General features: G+C 44.8%; 1 protein-coding gene across 2 annotated transcripts in view; it reads right to left on the reverse strand.

Moving 5' to 3' along the window:
- Positions 1-25,644, reverse strand: part of SLCO3A1 (solute carrier organic anion transporter family member 3A1) — a 164,674-nt gene that overhangs the window by 113,361 nt on the left and 25,669 nt on the right. For both annotated transcript variants that reach the window (XM_061446736.1, XM_061446738.1), the window contains one exon: positions 1,440-1,905. In XM_061446736.1, coding sequence (XP_061302720.1) covers positions 1,440-1,905 — 466 coding nt within the window. The remainder of the gene's footprint in view (positions 1-1,439; positions 1,906-25,644) is intronic.

The following is a 25,644-nucleotide window of genomic DNA, read 5'->3' on the forward strand; positions in this document are numbered from 1 at the left end:
GCTCATCATTTATGGTGTTGGCAAAGTTACTCCAGTGAATTTAGTCTCATCATTCACCTTTGGGTTGTACAGTATCTTGTATTTTATTTATCATCCTGCTTCATTCAGTGGAACCTTCACAAGCGCTTACAGAACCAAGTGAAGGTGAATAATGATCCAGGGAGAAAGCTAAACACTGAAATACTACGATTTTATGGTCAGTTACAGGAAACATGGACACACTTTGAATATGCAGAAGAATCTCTTTAAGCAAAGTAATAATAGATCCAGGAATGCCACAGGTTGTTATATAGTTGTCTTTCCAACAGGCCTCTATGCTACCCCAAGACATCAAACATCATTCAGAAAGTCAGAGGGACTGTCCGTTTTTGCTGTCTATAGTCATACCCCAACTGTGTTCAGTTAGGCTTGGGAACCTGATAAAAATATCTTTGGAATAAAGAAAAACCAGCAATAGGATCATCCGTTCAGTTGAAAGCCACATCAAGACAGGGATGATGGGACAAGTTCTGGTTACTAGAAACATAGTTGGGTTACTAACAAGCACAGAAGGATCACATTAATGGCAGCACACGCTTTACTGATCTATTGCATGGGAGCCACCTATATGGAGACAAGTCCTCCAGAAAGAAGAATGAACCAAACTGGTAAGCTTTTTTTGAAGGACAACTTCACCACAACATCCTCTTCAAACCTGCTGGAGAGGGTACTACTGCTGAAGCCTAAAAGCACTTCACTCAGTAACAGGGATGTTTCATTGAGTAACTGAAGCTAAATTTCATCTCTTAACCATCTGGAAGGACTTTGCAACGTGATCACCAGAATCATGAGTTCTACTTCAGGCTCACTGTATCTCAAAATAGACCTCACCAGCTTCCGCATCCCATTCCGTTACAGGGATCACATTATGTGGGGTTCTGCCACAGGCTGGGTCACAGCACCTACTCCATCACAGGCACTTCCTTGATAAAATGTGATGGTCATAGTGACAAGACATGTCTCTTCTCAGTATCCTTATACTGCAGTGATTACTCAGAGACAAATGCTTTGAACAGGAGGGAACTAGGTTACGTTGGGGGGAAAGAATCATCCTCACATATGCCACTTGGAAATTCTTCAGCTAAAACTCAACCATAAGCCACCAACAATAGAATTTAAAGCAATCTGGGCAAACACAATAGGAGTGAGCATCTTTCTAATAATCCAGTAATAATCATCATGGCTGTCAATTTTTACCATTGCTACAATACAAGCAAGTATCACTGTGTTTCTCTGCTGCTTACAACAGCTTCATGTAGAGACTCATGCCGTTACCTTCACAAACTTAGAACATGGAGAAGAGGCCTCAAGGTATCCCTTGCACTGGTATCAAACAGAAAACAAGAGCAAGATGCCAGCCCATAAAGAAAGCCTTCAGCAAGAAGTCCAGAGAGACTTACCTATGTACAGGGAGGAATCTTTCCGCCTCACATGGTCATCAATGTAGGAAACTCCCAGGGGCTGGACAGGGGTAGCACCAATGCCCAGGAGGACCTGTGCTCCAATAAGCAGCAAGTACATCATGTTGGTAGCAGTCCTATTCCTGCAGATAAGGTCCGGGTCTGGTCCCTCATCACTGGTGGACCCGTTGGCAGCACACACATCCCTCCCTTCAGCCCCCCAGCGTATTTCTCCCGATTCATATTCATACTGGTGGGTCAGAAATTCAGGCAACGCGGAGAGGAGGGCACCCAAGGCCATGACAATCCCTCCACATCCTATCAAGCGTGGCCGATGTCCTCGGGCTCCGAAGTAGCTCACGAAGAGGATGAGGGCCAAGTTGCCGATCTCGAAGCTGCTGGCAATGACGCCCACATCAGCACTCTGAAGGTTGAATCGCCGCTCCAAGGTGGTTAAAACACTCACCTACAACAGAGAAATCCAGAGAAAATTACTGAAAGGGAACACAACCTGCTTTCTGTCCTTCCCATATGTCCTGCTAAATCATAAGTTTCCTTGACTTTTCCTTGGAGCCAAAAGCATACACATCAAGGACAACCAAATCACACTACAGCAGTAGCTGACCTCCAAGCATGATCTGACTATTCAAATACAGCCACATCAGAAGGTCCTAATACCAAGTGACATTTCACGGCCTACCACCTGTCTGAGCACATGTTCACTTCCAAATTCCTGCACACATCAATGTATATTTGGGATGCCTGCAGACACCCACGAACCCACGACTGGTCAGCCTCTCTTTGCACTTCCTTTCTATTCAAACACAGCCTTCACGTTGCAAATTCTGTCCCACAAAACCAACACATGGCACAAACCACACCGAGCCTCGCATCATGCTGGGCACCCAACTTTTCTCTTGTTCCCTTAGAATGAACTGCAGTTAGCAAGCAACAGAAAACCTTGCAGGTACCTGGCTCACACACACACACACACACAAGGTCTTTAAGTCAGAGACAGTAATGCAGAAATAGGCAATTTGGCCAGCACAGGAGGCTTCTATTGAAGTATATAAATAAAATGCTGATCAAAGGGTTTAAACTGTTTGGGGATTAGTTAATGACTGGCATCATCACATGGTATTTTTGAGAAGAGAGGCCAATTAAGGTTTACATAGAAGATTTAAATTCACCAGGAAGAAGGGAAGATTTAACAAAAAACAGTTATTTAACACTGAAAGGAGCACATGAATAGTCTTCAAATATTTACTATTGCTGCAAAAAGGAATGACCTTTCTTTGCATTTTAAAGGGAGAAGACAAGAAGTGGCAGGTTTAAACTGCAGCAGAGATGATTCAGGTTGAATACAAGGTGGGGAGAAGTCAGACTTTTACTGGTAAGGATTGTGAAGCACTGGAACATGCTGCCCTGAGAGGTTACAGAGGTCTTTGAAAGAGCATAGACCAGCATCTGTCAGGAAAGACATAGGTATGACTGATCTTGCTCTAGGGCAGGAAAATGAACCAAGTCATCTCCTGAGAGCTCTTCCAGTCTTGGTTACACAGCACAATGAAACACAACGTGGATTGCCTGCAACAGTCATAGCACTGATTAGAGTATGAAGATGAAACATTACGTACCTCACTTGCTGCCATCCCTGCTCAAGGGAGAAAACTCAGCATGTCCTTATGTCTATAGCAGTGTCCCCCTTATACAGGGGAAGGAACAAAAGGGGAAGAAACCCCCCCACAAAAGAAATCTTGAACATGCCACAGAAATGCCAAAAACTTTTACCTTGGATAAAAGACTCTTGTTTTTCACACTGCGAAAGATGAAGATATTTAAGGTTATCCTAAAACAGGCAGGTTTCTCTATCAAAAAAAAAAAGAAGTGATAAAGACCTCAGAGCAGAAGGTAGCCCCTGGGTAGAACAAAAATAGCCTCCCTCTGGAGGCACTGAAAATCTTTGCTGATAAACCTCACGAAGCAGGAGCCAGTCTGACCGACTTTAAAGTATTCTGACAGCAGCTCTTTTCCGGGGGCAGTTAGCCCCTGTTAGGGTACACCAGGGCACTGCTGGACAAAGACAGCCCCATCGGCAACACAATGGAAAACTGGAAACAACCCACTTCTGCTGCTTTGCATAAGCAAAAACTCCCACGTGTGACCCTGAGAAGTGTCCAAGTCAGACCTCCAAAACTGGACTGTTTTAATGATTTCTGAAAATTCAGCCTTTATCTCATACAGTGAGTTCTTATTTTATACTACCACCGCAATCCTCCCCCACTAAAGAGCCAAGAAATGAGCAAGGCAAGGAAAAAAAACACCAAACCTAAAAATCAAACCCTATGACTGAAGGCAATTCAATAGCAGTAACTTTTTCCCCACACCAAAGCCAAGTGAAGATGAGGTCAGAGGAAATGGAGATCACCACTTCATCTGAACGTGGGCCACAGGTACCCGTTGGGATGAAACAGCTCTGTGATTCACCAGGGGAAACAATGTCCTCTTGTGCAGGGGCAGAGCACAGCCTGTCCCCACTACAGAGACCTTGGCTGCAGTGCTGGGTGAGCGCTGCTTTAGCATACATCTAACAATGACATTGCTGTTCCCAACCCTATGAAACCCTCCCTATGGGAGCCAGGGCAATGGAGCTGAGCAGATGGGACAGAAACTGCTAGAAACCCCTATGTTGGTATTTTTGAAGCGAGGCAAACCCAGGTGGAGGAATAGGGACAACATTCTATTGCCCCAGACAGCCTTGCCAGGCACTCATGCAACAAAGCCACATTTATCACCCACTACACACGACTGGTTTTATTGCAGGAGGTGATCTATTGAGGCTGGTGTAGTCACACTGGTAGGACTCCAGACTTCAACGCCACACAGCAAACACCAACAAACTAATCCATGCAAAACCCCTGCCATGGGAGCCCCACTTCATGCTGCCACCGCCAGCATGTCCCTAAAGGAACTCAGCTGTAGCTGAGGTCCCACAAACATAGGTTTTAGCAGAATTTTGGGGAATCTCTCCAAGAAGAGTAAAACACTCTAAGCATGCAAAATCATGTCTGTGGTACTCATTTCCGAACTGTACCTAGATAGGAAACTCATAATTACTCATTACAGCTGTGTAAACTGAGACATTGAGAGCCAAATATTAACGAGACAGGTACAGTCAACAAAATTAATTTGTGATGGAGTAATTTAGGCTGGAAGAATGAAAGCCAACAGAAGTGATTTCCCAAGGCCAAGGCCAACTGGTATTAACTAGCTTTGGAAGTCTCTCCCACATTTCAAACTGGCTGTTAAATTCTAAGCCTTACCATATATATATGTATATGTACACACACACACACACACACACATGTGGCAAGAAGCAGGATGGTGTTTAGAAACACTTGGGCATCACACCTTACAAGCATCAGATTTTGACAGCTGCATTTCAGATATAAAGAACTGCATCATTTCTAAGTGCAGTTCACAGTGACAGAGACAGTAAGTTGGTGGCAAACCTGGGAACTAAAACCAGAAGTGCAATTCTCATTCTGCTCTTATTTCTGTGGAACTTCAGTTGTTCTCTTCCTTTTTACAAAAGCTAAATCACTCACAATAGGGAAACAGAGTCTCAGCATCCCCTAACAGTTTCCTGCTTTGGTGAAGAGACTGAAACAAAAGGAAGACAACACTGCAAATCAAACTCCAACCCTCCAGATGAAAGCTGGCAGGAGTTCTTCTTATTCCTCTGGCCAGACCACACTGCGTTTCCCTGCATGCTCCTTCTGACTGTAGCACTGCCACGCAGTGATACCAGCTCTGCCTTTATTAAGCAGGGTATGTGGATCAGGGGTGAAAGGTGAAGAAACAAAACCATCACATCAGCTTTGAGCATCCAGAGGAAAACAGTATCCAAGTACGAAGTGCAGAGACCAGAATCGGCAGAGTAGCCTCCAAAATACTGACAGTCATGGGGAAAAAACAAAACAACATGAAATATCCCAAAATAGGTTTGGGAAATAAACTGCAACATGCAGATTTTTAGCCAGCGAGCACCAGGAACACAACTGCGTTACGTCCACAGTGGCTGCAGCCAAGACAGCACAGCCCAAATTCTTCCTTTGACATTGGCTGTAACCTTAAATACACAGGCCGACTACAACATCTGCATTAGCACAGCAGAGATGCTACCTGCATTGATTCCAAGCAACCCTCTGCCCATGGACAGAATCATTCTCCCACCCTCCTCTATACCCTAGCTTTATGGGGCTTTCTGCATAGAAGGTGTAACCTGACAACATACTTGCAGTTTGCAGGTAGGATGCTCCTGATGCCCTCGTAGCTGTTAGATAAAAGAGCACTGTGCTGTCTGTATTTCCTTTCACAAGCCTGCTCCCCAGCAGATAAGCCATCACTCCTCCCAGACACTAACTCTATTTATCAAGAGTTATGTAAACTGTTGCAAAAGACATGACAGGCCTCTGTAAAATACTGACATCATGTGAAAAGGCTGCAAAGATTATAGAGTCCCTGTGTGCCGAGACCAGGTTGATTGTTCAGGAGTGCCGCCCATGTGGATGTTGGTTTAAAAGCAGGGACACAGGGAATGGAGTGGTGCAGCCGCACAGTGGCTTGAGATGGACAACCTCCTGCTAAAACACAGCAGGAAACACCAGGAGGCCACCTTATTAGCTATGAAGCTGCTATTTCCTGGCTCGTGTCAATTTACACAGCTGTTTTGCCAGGGCTGGAAAGAATAGATTAAGAGGATATTCAGTTAAAAAAAGCTTCAAACCTAAATGAAACCAGTTATCAGGAAGCTATTACAACATCCAGTAAAATGCACGCAGACAAGATACATGAGACGCATGACCCCAAAAGTTAGTGGTGTGAAACCACCCACTGCAGCAGACAAGTTCAGAGAAGGCATGAGAGGACAGAGGCAGAGACAGCGGTGTAATTGTGGCAATGCCAGTGCCAACAATGCTGGGAACAGCACTGAAACTACTGAAGCTTCATATGGGTATGTGCCTATGCTAAGGGCAGCTGTACCTTGCCTGCGACTCTTACGTCCTTGTGTTTGTCCTGCAGATCAGTCCTTAGCAGGTCACTGAGGCTCTGCCCAGCAAAGTACTTTAGCTCCATCACTGTACACAGTCTCGTTGCCTTTTACATGTCTCAAAGCCTCCACCACCCACCTTGATAGGAACTGGTTTTCTGTCTCTAACCGCATCCCGTCTCCAGTGGGACTCCCATTTGACCCACTCCAGACACCTCCCACCCAGTTTTAAAGAGCAGCTCTACTAAGATTAGCTAGGGCATTAGAGAGATAACTGGACTGTGTGGCTGATGTTACTGTACAAGTTCATGGTCCCCTAGACTAAATCTACAGCAGATCAGTCACTTGGACCACCATAAACTACATCAAGTTGGGCACCTGCACATCTTGCTCATGCAGAAAGCAGGCTTTCTGTGAACACACTGCCTAACATACAATATCAAGGAGTAATGAAAACCTAAACCATGCTTGCACTATCTCCTCTTCTTACAGAGCCACAGAAGTCTGCACACATGTGTTTATCTCAGTTGATTTTGAAGACTAACCTGAAAAGGATCTGGGCTAAAGGGGCCTCTCAAGTCTACCCTAAAACACTCTTCAATGATTGAAAAAGGAAAATGATCTCACATAATGCACACAGTGACAAATGACCCACATAACCAAAAAAAAGAAATCCAAGGTAGCTTTTGCCATGCCATTCTGAACTTATTTCAATAACACACGCTCACATTCATCATTCCTGCCTGTCCCAAATCTACTGATCTTGACATTTCTGAGCCAAGGTACATTTGTTCTCTCTATAGGCTGTTTATGTTATACTAATGCTCAGCAAAAGTGCAATCCACAAACCTGCTTCACACTATTGTCCCACTTTATCACTAAGAAATGAACTGAAGGCTGGGGGCACCATTATGGAGTCAGACACTCAGTGCATTGAAAATGAGTATCATATTGCTCGTATCTCCAATGATCAAGTCATATTCACCCACAGAGTCCACAGATAAGTTCATTGTATTAATAATACAGGGTTATATATAGAAAACACATTGACATTATGCCTGAAGGGCCTTTTTAAAAGGCTTCTTTTTAATGTAAAAAACATTTTCTCAGTTATGTGGTAAGAGATTGGACTTGAAGAGACATGCCTGCAGTGCTACAGGGTGTAAAATAATTGCCTGGCAACTATGTTCCCAAAGGAAAACAAACGCAAACCATCTCCCACAGTCTCCATTACAGAGCCGGGAAACACAAGATTCCTCAAAGAGCCAAAGTGATCGTCCCATAAACAAAGCTGCTGCTTCCAAAGGCCTCCTGCACCCGCTTCTTCAGGTGTCACCTTGTCCTCTCCTCCAGCAGCCACAGAGGATGGGAAAAAGCCCATCCCGTAGTTGGAGGCAAGCTCTCCTCCCTGTAGAGCTGGTACCATTTGGCTCAGTCCCCCTTGCCACCCACCCTCCCAGCTGACCGCACCAGCTACCAGGCTCCAGCTTCAAGCCCAAGGGCACAACGCTGATCCTCCGCTCTGATGTTTTTTTGCTCCGCAATTCCAGTGTTAAGACAATCGCTTGCGGTGGAGCCCAATTTCTTAAAATGCAGACAATTCCCTTGGCATTCAGCCCACTCCTTCCCCATCAAAAGACTGGAAGGGGAGGAGAACAAACTTAATACCCTTTGGCCAGCCCCAGGCATCAGCATTCCTTGTTGCTCCCCACCCTACTGAAATAGCGAGAGCATCAGGACCTCCCTTCTCAGGCGGCCGATCATTTGTTTCAACACCATACTTGGTACAATAAAGTCAGTGGAAACTTGAAAGATGTTCTCACCGCAGATGCTGACACCCGTGCTGGCTTTGGGCACGCGAACATAAGGGAAAGCAAAAAAGGGTGGCGATACGAATGCACCCAAGCTGGCACTGCTCAAGGTCTGGAAATCATCTCTGCATAGAAATTTGCATTCACATGACAGGGATAATAGATGCCGCAGCTGAACCACTGCTGAGAAGTAGGGTGTTATTAGCTTGGCTGTTGCTGCATGAGCCTATGCTGTTTCTAGGCCAGAGCTCAAAAATCTGCAAGTTACTGTACTGGTGCCATGAGGAGTTTGCAGCTCAGATCTATGCCTTGCTAGTGTGAAAAATTCATTCTATATTCTAATGACCAGCTCTGAGATTACTGACATGCTTCAAATGAGGCACACACTCAAGGTCAGGATTTTTAAGGGCCTGAGTAGAAAGGGTAATATACCGTGCAGCAAGAGAAACAGCGCTCCATGCTCCTGGTTGAGGCAAAACACATACCTCTGGCAACTTCTCGTCTCTGGCACCATGCAGAAGACTTTTCTGCTATCTCTTGTAAACCACTGCGCGCCTCCTCCCCACATGTCAGCAGTTACAGCATCCTGTGCCATTTGTCCATGGCCAATGCAGAGCACAAAGCAAGTGTGCCTGGACATCCCTTTGCTGGGTAGCCACAAACGCTCCCAGTGATGCTATGTGCTGTTGCACATCACCAGCAGAGCAGAGAGCAGTCAGCACCCACAGGAGATATCCTGTTTGGTCAGGAGTTGATGCACCAGTGCAAAGCCTGTTTCAACATAGCTTCAAAGAGAAAGAAGTTACATGCCTCTCGATGTTAAACGATTGTATTTTCCACCTACCCCGTGAAACCGCGATCCACACTGATCAAATACGCAACATGAAAACCTAACCTCTAATCTCAGCACTCATTGCAAACAACAATATGACTGGCCTGCGTTATCTTTCCTATTTGCTTCCTAAGGATCCTGCACGGGACAGAAGGGACTGACCCCCTTTCCCTGCTTCCCCTGAGGAAGTGAAAGAGCACAGCCCCATTTGTAAACGTGAACAAAAAGATCAGGGGTGTGTTACTTGCAACTACCCCCTCACATCCATCACAGAAAGTTAGTGTGAGTCACTGACAGCTCAAAATAGAGCAGGTACAGAGCACCAGGCCCCCCAGACTTCTGAGCAGAACCTGGATGCTTTTTCTGTTGCTCTGAAACGGATATGCACCACAGCTGAGATCTGCACTTTGTTAACCAGCCTATGATGATCTTATCACAACTGCAGACTGAGTGTCCCCACAAGCTTTCTGCCTCCAACTCTGCTGATCAAGATTCACCTCACTGCGTGAAGGCAGGTGATATTTCAAGTCTCTGACAAGGTATCTACATAAATACATCCAGTGCCAGAGCCCATTTGTAGCCTACGCCGCTCTTTAGCAGCGCAACAAAACGAGTGGTTATTTGAATCCTTATTTAGATTTAAATATTGTATCATTTGCACTGGCAGAAAAGTAATGCATCATAAGCACGCAGAGAAGCACAAACCTCAACAGTGGAACTGCATTTCTGGCGTGCCCTAAAAACTGTAGCACAGAACAGCGCTGCTGGCACATTTCAAACCTGGAGGATGAAGAATCCCACGTGGAATAAGTGCGCGGCAGCAGGGGCGGCCACTCAGCTCTGTCAAAGTAAACAGCTAAGGGAAAGCAGCCAGAACATCTTTGACACGTTCAGAGATGGATCTCTTTTTTTCTCCTGTGGCTGGCAAGTAGGTGCACAAAGCCAGCTGAAGAGGAACTTAAACTGTATATAACTCAAATGTAGGCTCCTGCAGCAGCAAAGGCACTCTTGGCCATATACAGGACAAGCAACAAGATTCATACATGAAATGCAGGGAACTCTGCAAACAAGTCTTGCATGACTGCAAACAGGGCACCACGGCCCTGGATTCACTTCCAGTGCAGAAGTGGAGATAAAACTCATGTCTCTTGAAGATACTTAACAGGAAAAAGCTCCGCCCTATTTACTATCAAAACACTGGAGAGAACAGTCCCCATTCCTGGAAGCGTTCAAGACCAGGTTGGATGGGGCTTGAAGCAACCTCATCGAGTGGAAGTTGTCCCTATCCGTGGCAGGGGGTTGGAACTGGATGAGTTTTAAGGTCCCTTGTATGATTCTGTGATTCTCTGACAGATCCTAAGCTGTCACACTGCAACACCCTCATTTCTCCACCTTCCCACATCAATGCAACTTTGCTTGTTCAGCTAATCAAATACTTCCTAACACAACACTTACTTGCCTGCAAAGAAGGTTTTCCACTATAAACAGGGCTTACCACAGCAGAAGCCATAATGCAAGCCTGACAAGAGAGCCTGTCATGCAAAGGACTTCACATTATCTTAATTTATGATCAAGAGCTAAATTCAGGGCTAAGGGTTGCATCTGAGTTATGCCACAGCGGAGATCAAGAGCAGCCGGCGGAGCTGGTTGCAGAAGCATTCCCAGCTGTCAGGCATGAGCCAGGGCAGAAGTGACACAGGCAGGACACTCCGAAACAGCACTAATAAAAGCTTTGATGGAAGCTGAATTCCGTTTTCACGGTTGGAGGACAACGGTGATTATATAAAGGCTCTATACTGAGAGAGGAGGTTTTCTGACAAGTCCTACTACTTTTCTTCTCATCTGCTCTGCCTCTGCTGATATCTCTCCTGCTCCGCTCCCTACCCAGCAGCAAGGACGCCTGCCTACAGCAAATGGAAACTCAGCTTAGGGAGAAGTTAGAGGCATTTCTCACCAACCAGTACATGAAATGCTTTAATTTAGTAAGTCCTGGGAGGAAGGAAGCCATTTAAAAGGGAACCAACAAAATGGGCACATTGTACTACCAACCATAGCACTATGTAACAATGCATAAAAGAAATACCAAACTGCTATAAGCATCTGCAAGTAGAATTAGGGTCCTTCCAGCACCCAACTAGCAACACCTTGAGCTTGTCCCAGAGCCATAGGAGCTGCTTGCTTATCCCCATCTCACACCCTGCAGCCCACACAAGAGCTGTCCATGTCATCCTGCTTATTTGCTAAGTAACACCCTCCTACAAAGCTGCTCACAAGAGACTCATTTCTCCTTGCACGTTGTCTCTGTGCAGAACCAAGGGGACAAATGGGTGCTGTCTGCTGGCTGCTGCCAAACTTCCCATTGGAGAATGGGGCATGTTGGGAGGTGAGCGCAGTGGGTTTGTGGTGTAAACAGACAAGTCGGGGCTTGAAGGTGACTGTAAATCTATTCCCATCTGAGAACCTGGTTATTAAATCTCCCATGTGAAGAACGGGGGGTGGAAGTTGTAAAGAGCAGACTTGTGACATTTTGATGCTTAAGTGTGGCAGTCCCGAGTACAACACAATCCATGCAACTTTCTATCCTGCACCATCAGATCACCTCATTTTGCCACTTCTCAAAGGTAGCAAGCCCCTTTCCTCCTGAAGAGAGGGTGATTTACAAGTGTCTTTTAAAATAACACACACAAAATAACATCTAGGGAATAAAAAACCTCTTACAGCTCAAAATTAAATGGGAGATATAACTCAAACTTGCAGACTTGTCATAACTTCACTTGTCTCAACGTGTCCCCTGTAATAAAATGGAGATACAGGCAACAAGATGTCTCACCAGATGATGGGAGCTCTGCTTCTTGGGATTCACAATAAAATGAGCTATCAGAAAGCCAATGAACAAATGCATCTGCTGAGGCTGTACACACAGATGGCTGAATTTCACCCCTGTGTCTGCAGGATTAACAATAACCCATGTCAGAGACAGGCACCAAAAGCAGCTGACAGGGTCCCCTCACTGCAGAATCACCATAACCTGCAATCATTCAATGAGCGCATGCAAGGAAATAAATGTCATCCCTTCTTCTGCTTATCTACTAGAGTCTGACGTGAGCAAAAGCACAATACAAGAGAGGTTCCCATGGAGGACCACTGCTCCTACAGCACGGATACACCAAATTCTGGGAGGAATCCAGAATTCAGTCATTGCAGAATGGGAATGGTTTTGCATTCAAAATTCAACACTCAACACTGAGACATTCATTAACCAATCAGTTAGTGCAGCGAGCATGAGTGCTATCCCCTTGTACTTTCCCAACCTCTACTTTCTCTTGACCCTGATTTTGCAGGTGCATGACAAACCAGACGGGATAAGAGCTGCACACATGGCTGCAGTATTCCCACCACCATCAGGAATCAAAGCTATGCTGAGCTTCACTGGGAGACAGAATCATAGAATAGTTAGGGTTGGAAAGGACCTTAATATCATCAAGTTCCAACCCCCCTGCCACGGGCAGGGACACCTCACACTAAGCCATGACACCCAAGGCTTTGTCCAGCCTGGCCTTGAACACTGACAGGGATGGAGCATTCACAACTTCCCTAGGCAACCCATTCCAGTGCCTCAGCACCCTCACAGTAAAGAACGTCTTCCTTATACCCAATCTAAACTTCCCCTGTTTAAGTTTGAACCTGTTACCCCTTGTCCTATCACTACAGTCCCTAATGAAGAGTCCCTCCCCAGTATCCTTATAGGCCCCCTTCAGATACTTTAAGGTTGCTATGAGGTCTCCACGCAGCCTTCTCTTCTCCATGCTGAACAACCCCATCTTTCTCAGCCTATCTTCAAATACGTAGCAAGCACAGGAAAATGAAAGCTATATGCACGAAACCAAGATAGGCAAAGCCCTTCATGTCTCAGCAAAGTGACCCATGCAGCCCCTGAGCATGGGTTTCTCAAACCGGGAGATGACACTAGTGGACCTGTGATGAAGAACAGGGATAAATCCTCTCAGTTTGCATGGGGAAAGCTGGCAAACTGGCACCTGCATCAGTCTGTCTGCAGATTACATAAGCTCAGAGGGTTTGACTGGTGGAAGGATTGTCCTTCACTTAAGTTTCACTCTGTGCTATGCTAGACCTTTTGACTTTTTTAACCCAAGTTCTCCTCACAGCTCCATGCCCATTTTCTTCCCATCGCACACATCCTTCACAGTCATTTCAAATCCTGTGTTTTCATCTCCTTCCACAGTTCTTCACTCATCCTTTGCAGACAGCTCCTACATGAAGTTCATTCTCTTTATATTCATCTTCTCCCTGCTCCTGTCTCCCCAAGGTACTAATTACAATACAGTTTATTACCAAGGAACATAACATTTAGACTCTAAATTTGGCCTGCTTTAAATGAGGCTAGGCACCTCTGAAGCAGTCCACTGCAGTCTGTAACAGGGAAGGAGGTTTTTCAAAACCACTTCAGTGGCTTTGGAAGAACAACAGTGCTGTTTCCAATGAGACACTTGGAGTAAGTTACTTTTGACAGCAAGTATCTCTCAGAAAGCATCTTTGAAAAGTAACACCCTCAGGCTCTTTTAAAACCCAGCACTACTAAAGAGCAAGTAAAGCAGCCCCAAGTAGTCTTTTCCTGTGAAGGCTCAGAAAGCAAAGGGCTAGATGTTTTAACCCTGTGGTTTCAGGATGCTGTGAAAGAAGCAAGGGGACCATTGAGCTAGTACTCTGTATCATAGCCCAGGGTGAAGGGAGAAGCTTCCTGCATCAGCCACAGGTAGGATAACACAGAATTACCAGCCCATCAATTCATTTAGTTCAACATATTATGGTAGCTGATAGAAACCTGGTTCAGGGTCCAAGCCAGGGTGTCTCTTTCATTCATGTTACCATCATTGTAGCAGCTGAATGCCTATTACCCCAGCTCACAAGGTGCTCATGAATCCGGGCAGTACCATAGCTAGCACATTTGTTGATGGAGAAGAAAAGCTCAAAGGCGGCCTGGGAAAGTCAACAACAAAGCCAGGAAATGAGCCCAAACATCCCTGGTTTGCATCATCACCAGACAATATAAATAGTAGCTGCCCCCCTCAGCAACAAGCATTACCCTATGGGCAAATGTCCTCTCCCAAGTCTGCCACATACCATATTGTCCAAATGTGAAAAAAACCACATTCCTCTGGGTGGAACATTGGCAGTCTTGACTGATGAAGGGAGTCAGTTTGGGCATGACAAAACAGGGGAGATTTAGGTTAGATATAAGGAAGAAATTCTTTACTTCGAGGGTGGTGAGACATTGGCACAGGTTGCCCAGAGAAGCTGTGGCTGCCCCATCTCTGGCAGTGTTCAAGGCCAGGTTGGACAGGCCTTGGAGCAACCTGCTCTAGTGGTTGCAACCTGGTCTCTGCATGTGTCAGGGGTTTGGAACTGGATGATTTTAAGGTCCCTTCCAACCCAAACCATTCTATGATCCTATGACAGCTCTGGACATCAGATACAGCTGCGAGGTAAGAGCCTTCCTTGAAACCATTACTCATGTGTGGCAGGAATGCTCCTCTTGCCTGCCAAGATGCCAGCACCACCATGCAGCCAGCAGTGGCTCAGAGGAAACAAGTTGCTGTTGCTCTGTTGTTTAATCTCACGTGTGTGAGCAGCGGAGGCAAAGGAGCGGGCAGGGAAATACACAGTGACACGGGCTCCTGGAAACACTCCATGAACTTAATTTTTTGTGACGCTGTCTGGTTACCAAGAGTTCTGAGCATAATCAGGATGCTGAGAATCAAATTGAAAGTGTCTGAATCTATACACTACACACCATAGGGGGCAAATAAAGGAGAAAGAAAAGGTCATTTTAGTTACGATTGCATTTCCAGTGCAGCAGAGTTTTGTGCATCTCTTAAAGACCCCATACCTAGAAGCCTCAGTGAGATGCCTAACAGAAATCCAGCATGTTTTGGTCAAATTTGATGTTGGAGTAACCAAATTTAACACTGGAGTAACCAGACACCCTCCAATCATGCTAAAAGGCACTGTTGGTGAAACCAGAATTCACCACTTGAATTGCCACAGGCAATTTGCAGAACATTTTTGTTAGTTCTGGCCAGCCACCCCAACCCAAACAGCGATGCCATCTCAGAGCAAGGCATTTTGAAGATAGGGACACAGAAATATTGAGCTGGGACATTACAGGAGAGCTTGGAAAAAGCTTCCAGACACGAGACCACACAACCTTACATTGATTCCCAGACTCGCTATAGCTTCCACAGGAAAGAAATCCAACTCAATACAGTCATATAATGACGATTTGCTGCAGTCGCACTTGAAGGACTTTCTCCATGCGTAAAAGGAGCTCTCCAAGAAGTTAAATTCTGCCTTTCTACACCTCCATCTGTGGGAGGGAGTCTCTCCCACTCTCCCTTGACTCTAAATCCCAGCTATGTAGAGTCCCTAACTGGTTTCAAGACCTGACCCTGAAGAAATGAAAACCTTGTGTCCTGCATGAAGACAAGCCAGTTTCTCCTGCCAGAAACCCTCTGGTCTTAGCAGTGCAGTGAAAGCAGAGAGAACTTCCAAATTCACCTCCGAGTTGCTACCCTGCTAACCAATTGCTCACTGGATTCCTGCCCACAGAATACCAAAGATGCAGCTTATCAATGCAGGAACATCTTGAAAACTCAAGAGAGCGACAAGGGACCCTGGGCACTGTTCAGAGCTATACTTCAAGAGTTCGCCATTTGAAACCAGCACAGAACTGATTCGAGAGGTTGCATCCAGTATTTCCCGAGAGTCATTATGTACAACTACAGTAATTCATTAGGGATCTATTTAAATAAAAAGGCAAAATAAAAATCCTGGCAAAAAGCTTGTACAGCACTGAATTAAGCTGAATGATTCAAATGGATAAATGTCATCTCAGCTACTAGAGGCTACACGATAAAGCCTCAAATAAGGCTCAGCGAGAAGAAATTTGAAACTTATGCCTTTGTGGTAAGAGCCAGCACTGAGATTAAGAGCAATACACAGAAAACACTGGACTTCTGTACAGGGCCAGCTTTTGAGAAAGCTTGCACAGTTGTACTAAATGACACAGCAAACCCACAAAGCTGTGCCTCTAGCACATGGTTTGCTCGTGTGGCTTAACTTCAGATGACTCCCAAGCTGGTTTTGGAATCCATTCACTCACAAAGAGATCTCTCAATGCATAAGTAGCCTCAGTTGAGCAAATAAACTCTTGGAAGCAAACAGTTTATCTAGCTCTGTGGAATATCTGAAATCTCCCCTTTTCAGCCTTTGCTCTCAAGTTCTTTAAAGTTGGTATGTTTGAATCCCAAAGCCTATGGGACAGCTTTTCAGAAACCCCAAGCCAGATCCTTTGATATACAATTTTTTTTAATTGTATTAAATATCACAGATTATATCACAAGAAGAAAGAGAAACCAAAACCCAGCCTAGACTACCATCATAGCACTGTGACCCAAGGGCTCAAGACAGCCATGTGGATTTTGGTACCACCAAATAGAGACATACAAACTTGGGAGCTGAAGCACCCCTCTCTGGACCTATGCTACAGAGCAGGAGATGCAGCAGGTTCCTGCAGGCACACAGCTGAGCTCAGTGGGCATTCATTGCACTGAGCACCTCAGATGACACCGACTATAGGATCACCCAAACCAGCTGATGTTACAAAACTAACATCACCACCCTTCACAAACAAGCACCCCTAGACAAGGCATCCCTTCAGCTACAGCTCCTGCCCCTCAGCCAGCAGCTGTGCTGACTTCAGACATAAGGACCTGCATTATAACTAGCCACAGGCAGCAGGAAACAAAGTGTACATCTCATGCAGAGCCTGAAAGGCCCATTGTAATTAACCGCTCTCGGCCCTGTACGGTGAACAAGACAAAACCAAAACCCACAGTTTTCTTTTGCTCGTAAGCCCTAAAAATGCTGCCCACTATTTGCCATAAAGAGCCTATCCGCCCAACGCTTTCTCTGCCCATCACAGAAGCCTCAGCACTTGCCATTGGCTACAGGGAAGGTTAATTCCCATAATAATCACATTTTACAGACAATGCCTGCAGGACACAAAGATTATCACCATGGTTTAGCTGCAAAGAGATATGTTTCTCCTTGGGCTGAACCTGCTTGCTGCCCAGTGGCACACCATAAACAGTGACTGCCCACCAAGTGCAGGCAGGATCCAAGCACCAGGAAAACCATCTACCCCATTCCAGCTAACACTTCTGCAAAGAGCATGTCAGTGCTCAAGCGTGATTAACAGCTTACTTCAGTTCATGGGCGAAGGTGGGCGCTCTCCCAGCAGAGCTCAGCAAACACCTGATGGAGCCTGGGAAGAAGTGGGATGGGGGGAAGGTGGCGTTTTCATTTTTGCCTTTGTTTTAAACATGCAAACCTATTTTAATTGGCAATAAAAATTAATTTCCCCTAGGTCAAGGCCCCTGACAGTAATTGCTACTCTTTATCTCAACCCACGAGCTTTTTCACCTCATTTTCTGCCCCCATCCTGTTGAGGAGGGGAGTTAGAGCAGCTAGTGGGTGTCTGGCTGCAGTCCAAGGTTAACCCACCACAATACCTCACCAGGCAAGGTGGGTTCTCTTTAAAAGACAAAAGTTAAAGCTTGAAGAACAACTTGCAGAAAATAGCTTTACTAAACCATGACAATTACAGCTCTTCCTGCATCTCAGTAACAATGAGAAGCAAGCCACAGGACTGAAAAACTGGAAATCTAAGCTCTAGTTTTTGCTCTTCAGAAACAAAGACCTAGTTACATATTGTTATTTTTCTGTTGTTTCCCAGTTACAGGGAAAGAAAGAATCAGCCCTTACTAAGTTGGTGTCTCAATACATCATGCAACACTGAAACCCTGTCAGGATGAGAAGCAAGCATGTTTCCAGCAGATGAAAGTCGTTAGCATGGCACAACAAGCAGCAGGACATCACTGGGGGCATTTCTCCTTCATGTTTTTCAAAATCATTTTCTTTTAGTCACTATTTTGAGCTTCTCTTTGGGAAACTTCAAATGCTGTTCCTCTTCTCCCTTGACACTTCTCAGTATTGACGTGGATGTCTACATACAGGTCTGCTACTATTCAGAGGTGCAGAGAACTTGTCCTGCTACTGTACCAAGCCAGGTACTCACTGGCCCTCCTGCAGCGTTTCAGAGATTCCCTTCAAGCCAAAGTCTGTGGTTTGGCCAATACCCCAGCACTATAACACTCCCAAGTAACTCCAGTCTACTGCTAATGATGTGCCAAACTATGTTTGCACAAAGCTGAGGAGAGAAGTGGAAAGAGGTAGCAGCTATTTCACATCCTTATTTTCAGGAATAAAGAACAAGAACCCGAAAATAACCTTTTAGCAGCTCTTCCTGTTGAAGAGAGCAAATAGCATCCATTGTTTAACACCATAGGTTGCAATTCCATGAAGTTATGGTGTTTTTTCACTCTCTGTTACTGATTTGGACAATTAAAGGGCTGAGACAAATCTGAAACCATAGAAGGCTTAAGAAGTGTGTCCTGATGTGGCAAAGATACCCGTCCCTGCCACCTTCTGACCATCTTGTGTTTGAATGTAGGTGCTCCCTGACAGCCAAGAGCATGTAAAGATCTATCTAGTATAGGTTCCATGCAGACTCCAGTAAAAGTACTTACATTTCACCTTACATCAATTCATAGAATAATTCATCTTTTTAGAACAGGAGAGCCCCACTGCCTGGCACCTCGACCGCAAAGCAATTCCGCTTTGGTTTATGTGATTTTTCAGGCATTAAAATGCTACATATCACTTTAAAACACACATACACAACATGTACTTTAAAGCTGCTTCTTATATATTGGCCCAAACCAAATGTTGATTTCAATTCAGCCCAAACCCTACATTTTCTAGGAAGGAGAATGGGGAATACACCACTATACATTGTTAACGATTAGAAGCGAAATACTTCTGAAAGGGTTCTGTATTCCACATCCACCCCCTTCCCAAACAGCCAACCTTGCTTTCAGTTTCTTTGTGGTAGTTCCTAGTTGCTTTTTTATTAAGGAAAAAAACAACCTAAAGAAAACGTTGGATTCAGATGCAGACATCAAAGCACCAAAAAACACTTGAAAGCAAATCTGCCATAGTTGCTTCAGAAATCATAGTACTGGGTGAGTCACAAAGACCTGAATACAACTGAATTACTCAGGTTCCTTCAAAAACTTCACTGTCATTTTAGGGATCACCATAAAACTGAATTTTAAGTCTTTTTTCCACCTTCTGTAAACTAAGGCATTATGAATTATACAGGTGAACAGCATGGAAAGTGTTTTAAAAGGCCATTTAAACATTAAAAATAAGACAATTCCAGCAATCCTTGCCCGGGAACCAGATCATTATGTAGCATGGAAAGCCAGCTTCTGTGCTCCCACACTTGCGTTCACAGGCACTTACCTAAAAGTCACTGGGCCTGCAAACATGCAGAAATCATCCGTGCGATAGCTGCAGACACCAAGATGATAGAGATGATAAAAAAGACATAGGAAAATCAGCTGGCTGCTTGGTGAGGAGAAAGGATGCTATGAAGGGAGAGGAAAAATGAAAACCAAACTAAAGCAAATTGCTTTTCTTCTTCTTGAACTGTAGAAAACAAATAATAATTAAGATAAATATTTAAGCAAACCTGAAATAAAGATTTTGCGTCTATGCTGCAAGCAGTCATCTAAGATTATTGATCATGTTAAGGCACTGTGCAATACGAGCATCAGTAAAACATCCTCAACTTCAATGAAAGAGCAGGAGGAGGAGGGGGCTTCCGCCCTTGCTTCAGTAAGGATTATTTAGGCATCAAAATGCAGAAGCACATCACATTCAGAATAAGGCTGGAAAAGAAAGTTGCTAACTGGAGAGCTGAAGAAACCTGATTTGAGTTCTGAGGTCTTCCCTAGGTTGGCTGAGTGAGGAGGGACAGATCCTGTCATCTCTATGTGATTACAACTGCATCCCCACTTAAAATTGGAGAAAAGGAACAGTTCCTTTCCTCCACGCTTTGATCCATCCACCGAAACTGAAACATCCTGGATGCAGGGACCATCTCTCTAAACATTACAGCATGCTTCCCATAACAGGGCAGAGCCCTCCCACCACCAACGGGAAGAAGTGCCAGACACTCCTGGAAGTCCCTGAACAGCTTGCTATTGCTATTGATTGTATTGATAGTGTATAAAGCGTGGCACTGTGAAATCTCTACTGAGTGGAGCAGGCTATTTGCATTGCAGTATGTATCTACAAAGAGACAAAGAGTCCAGTGGTTGCTCCAAGGTGACCTGGAGACAGGGCTCTTGGGGTTCTAGTCCTGGTTTTGCTGCAGTTATAATGAAACCTTGTAAATCAAAATCAGTGGCCCATTTTTCTATGCAATAGAAAAAAAATTACATCTTCTGAACTTCACTGGAGCACTTAAAGGAGTCACTACACAAATGTTATCACGTGTTTATTTAAACTTCCTTGGATGATGCTTAAAATACTCACTTTGCAGCTTCATCTGGTGTTGATCAGAAGACAAAACTACACTAATGCATCCAAGCTGCAACCTTACCCACTATATAGTATACCATTGTTTAATCTTGCTACCGTGAAGGAATAACTAGAGATGAAGGAGAGTACAAGTAAGGATTATTATACACAGAGGAAAAATTCTTCTTGATAAATTGCAGAATAACTCTTTTGAAGCAATAAATTTACAGTGCTGTAGCAGAACAGAAGCTGGCTTTTGGTCCTCTACAATATCCTAAAGTATGGGAAAAGAAAGCATACGCAATCTGAGACACCGCTTTCTGGGAAACAGGGAGTATCTGCTCTCCCTTGCAGAGAAGGGGAGGGATCACAGTTTAACTGAGCCCTCTCTGGGACAGGGTCTACATTAAGCTTTAAAGAATCACACTGCATAAAGTGTCACAAGAACAACATGGACCTTCAGAGCAACGTATTCTCTGATCTAACTCAAGATCCCCTTAAACCTCAGCTGCACTAATACTGCAGGCCATTAAAACTCCGAGAGCTAGTTGTCACAAAGGCACACAGTAAATGCTAAAGGGATTTTGGAAGCAAAGGCTGGCCAAAAAGAAATGAGACATTGGTTTTATGATGGATCATAACATTTATAACAGGCTGCTCTTTCTTTCAGGACTTACAAATATCACTTGGCCATTACAAAGGAAAGGAAGGACTGCCAAACTTTCTGCTAGAAGATAATAAAGATATTAAACACTAACATCAATTAGTCCACACTCGTACACATCATTTTGCCTTTAAATGCATTTAACACTGAAGGCATCAGATCGTAAGTTTGGACTTACTCTGCAAATGCCACATAGCACATAATGTCAGAGATAAACTTGCACTTATCTCTACACCATTTCATCTATTTGTAGTAGATAAAAGGCAACTTTGCACCAAAGTATAAATGCCAGTTACTTACAAGCCTTTGCGGTACTCAAAACTCCAACCTACACCCGGATCAGGATTTGTTTCTACTAATGGATATCAAGTTTTTTATGTCAATGCCACACTCTAACCCAAGCCCCACAGGAGTCTGGAGGCATCAGAACATGGACCTGGATCTGGTTTCTCCTCCACACTGCAGTCAGAGACCAGAAAAGCATCAAAAGACTTCTTAGAGAAGAAATATGAATGTAGTCAAAAGAGCTAGTTTAGAATAACTTTCAGCACAACTCAGCTGCAAAGCAGACAATATTCTCTAATGCGAAAGGCATACCAGAAAAAACTTTCCAGAAATAACATTGCCAGCAAAGATATATTAAGGGAAAAGTAACAGTAAGCAATACCCAGCCAATGCTTGGCAATCTTCATCCCTACTAAAACATTTATTTTCACTCTGTTTTTTCATCCCCTTAAATACCCAAGTGACAGATAAATTATGAGCATTACAGCTAATTTATTACTCAGCATCGCTGAAGAAGGAAGGGAAAAAAAATGAGTATTTTAAAGCTGATCCTTATTCTAGGAAAATAAATACCTTAATAAAAACAATACTACATTCAATGGGAAAAACTGCTCTTGCAGTTAAGTCATGGACTGAAGCATCTGAAACCGGAATTCCTTGCTCTGCCAGTCTCTACTCTGCCCATACCCAAACCATTTGGGCTCTGCTGCTGTTAACCATGCAACAGCTTTATCAATAGCTTCAGGAACAGAATCAAGTTCTTCATCTTTGCCTCAGTTTCCCCACCTACAAACTTCTCCCATCCAGTCTACTCAGATTGCAAATACTCAGGGCAAATGCTATCACGCAGCTCCAAGCACAACAGAAAGCTTTGAGGCGTTGCAGTATGCCTATATTAACATTGTCTTTAATGACATCCTCCAGGTGAACCTCTCCAGTGACCTCAAGGAGGGTTTGACCAGGTCTCTACAACTGCTTTCTGCGACAAGAGAACAGTGTCGTATGTGCCACATTGAACACAGGTTAGGAAGAACTCATGCACTAAAGCAACTTAAAACTCCAGGAGCCAGATTCTGCTCTTAATCCCCCAGTTCCCTGGTGCCTACCTCACAGGACCCCTATTTCTGTTTGTTCCAGCAGGAGCCCTTTGATGATTAACTTCTGCATTTATCTTTGATACTAACTTTTTCCCTGAATATGGAATTTCATTAATATCCCAAACCCAGTAGCAATAAAACTGAATAGAAGGAGCTTGTCTCAGAGATCACACGCTCACACATAGTCTCACCTGGACTCACACAGTACTATGTTTACTGCAGATAGGTTGAGGGCTTTTGCAAGCTGCATTCTAAACACTGCTGCACAGGCAAAGCTCTAGCCGGGAAGTTAAGTGTGGCTCAAGAGTTTTCATTCAGCAAAACAAGAAACAATTTGGCATTCATTTCCCACGCAAACACCAATGCACCCTCCCTGGGAGGGACCAATTATTTTCCTTTCCATCTCCTGCTCAGGCCAGTCATCCTCTATCACTTGATAAAACACATGAATAGCTGCATTCAAAGCTGCAGCAAACAGAGACATCTCAGTAAAGCTCTGTAAAAACAGCTATCCAGAGCACCCCAGATAACTGCTTCACAACGCGCTTCCCATATGCATGCCCTTTATCTAAAGAAGCCATGACTTTGGCAGATGTTGGATGCTTGCAACTAGGTCAGGTTGAACCGGAGCGAGTCGAGGCTAAAAGGCTCGGGAGAGAGAATTAAATTGCACTCCTGCTCCAAAAACTGTGGCTGTCAAACCGAGAGCTCCTCTCCTTCTGCTGAAACAATGATTTCACCACTGGCTAAGCAAAGGCTTTGACTGGCAGTGTGATGAAATGCCTCGGTGATAAACCATCAGGAGCTCTTGGAACATTACGACCGGTTAAAATACTCCCAAATATAATGCACGTAGGAATTCAGGGGTGGAGGTGGGGGGACAGGGAGGGAAGTGTTGCCAAGGTATGTGAATCAGCCTTATCGAAACCCTCATCGCTGCACGGCCGGCATGACTGATCACACTGCTGCATTTGCCTGAAAGGCACAAGGCTCCAGCTGGAACCTCCGTTTTCCAGCCTCTCCCTCCTGGTGCCAACTGCACCAGTAACGCTTGGCTCTTTAACCCACGGAGCCTACGCTGCAGGAGAGCAACTGGGGGTGGAAATCATCTGGGCTTTAAAAAGTTGCTGCGAAAGCCCTGAGTAACTTCTGCAGCAGGAATGCCTGCAGACTACAAGCAGCATTCTCCCCTCTGCCACTGCAGTTGCTGGGAAATTCAAGTTTCCAAAAGCATGCCGGAGTAATTAGATGGAGCCAAATAAACGCATACACAAAACCTTACAAGAATATGCAAATAATAGGGTGTATTCAGCAGCCCCAGAAATTAAGGCAGCAGCGCGGGCTTGCATTTGCATAAACTATGCAGGATATGGCACCGAGTCATTTTGGAACACAGGCACTTTGCAAACAGCAAGCGCAGTAATTGACAAATATTTTGGAATGTGACATTGATCAAATACTCCCTAAAACTTCACATTCAGAACCTCAGAGACACCGGCCTAATTAGCCATAGACATCTACTGCTGGCATCCTGGGGTATTTTTGCTGCTGAGTTCTGTGGGAAAAGAATAGGACTTTATAGATTTTTATCAGCATTTATTATTTATAAAGGCCTGTTGGCAAGCACCGTGTTTTATGAACAAATAAAAGTGAATGATCGTTGCTTCAAAACCACATAATGAATGAATGTATGCTTTGTACATACATTCAAGTGGGTGCTGCTAGTTTATTGTATGGTGAACACGGGAAAAAAAAAAGGAGTTTTTACATCTCTAAAAAGGAATAACAATATCCCCTTCGAGGTGTACTGACATGAAAGCCGAGCCCAATCAAAAATGAGCTCTGCAATCGCTCCTAAGAAGCCAAGCCCCTGCCTTGTTTCCTTAACAAGCTGAGTTTTTGCCCTCATGGTCTCCCTGTGCAGAACAAGGCAGACAAAAACAGAGGAAACCAACTTGCTGCCGTATAAGGTAAAAAAAGGTTTCTCTTCCTGAGCTCCAAGTAACGAGGGAAAGTCACACATGTGGCCACGCAAAGCAGAAGTACGAATACAGCACTTGCTCACTGCCGACAGGCTAAAATTAGTACTTTATTCAACTGCCCAGCACTACGCGCTGTGCCTGTCCTCCGCAACATCTCCCTATTTGTCTCTCTTCCCACTTGCTCTCGGCTTTGTCTCACGGGCTAATTTGTCCATCGGGGAGCAGCCAGGCACACCACGCGAACACAACAGCCCCTGCTCGTCCCAGGAGCCTGAGTAAATGAATATCCACTTGCAGCTACACCTGGGCAACTCTGCAGTGCCTCCACTGATTTCACCCCAAGACAGCACCTGAGAGCAGCACTTGTCCCCACGGGACACTCCAGAACCAATTAGGGTCCTCTGTGCTTCCCACTGCGCACCTTTCCTCCTCCTGCCCTGGCTCCCCAGTGACACCTGTAAGCACAGCGCTCGTCCATACCCGTTCTAAGCACAGATTTACCCTCCAAAGATAATTCCACATTTGCATCTGTTCATTGTATGAAGGGCTGCATGGTATTTGCAATGACAGCAAATAAATTATGCAGGGAACAGAGGAACATTTGCCCGGTGCAGCTGGGCCAGTGCTCATGCATGCCGGGGATTGGTTTGAGCTTCGTTCCCACTGACCAGTTGTCTGTTACTGGTTGTGGATCCATGGGGCCATGATGACATACTGGTCAGGACATAGCCCTGAAGAAGGATAGAGGGTAGAGACAGCAGCACCTCAATCAGGGTAACCTCTTGGAGGAGGCAGGTACAACTCCAGGATTCCCAAAGCAGCTGTGTTTTCCAGCTGCTGGAACTGGGGTGCATGAGAAACTCCAAAGGAGTGAGAAGGAGTGAACCAGCTACTCCAGCACAAAACACAGCACAAGAGTTGGGAAAAGCAGGAAAAGAAATGCTAAACTGGTGAGGAGAGAACAACGGAAAGG

The sequence above is a fragment of the Pezoporus flaviventris genome, unplaced genomic scaffold, assembly GCF_033815535.1.
Source record: "Pezoporus flaviventris isolate CSIRO_AGI_PZ_B2104156 unplaced genomic scaffold, CSIRO_AGI_Pfla_v1 ptg000006l, whole genome shotgun sequence".
NCBI classification, from domain to species: domain Eukaryota; kingdom Metazoa; phylum Chordata; class Aves; order Psittaciformes; family Psittacidae; genus Pezoporus; species Pezoporus flaviventris.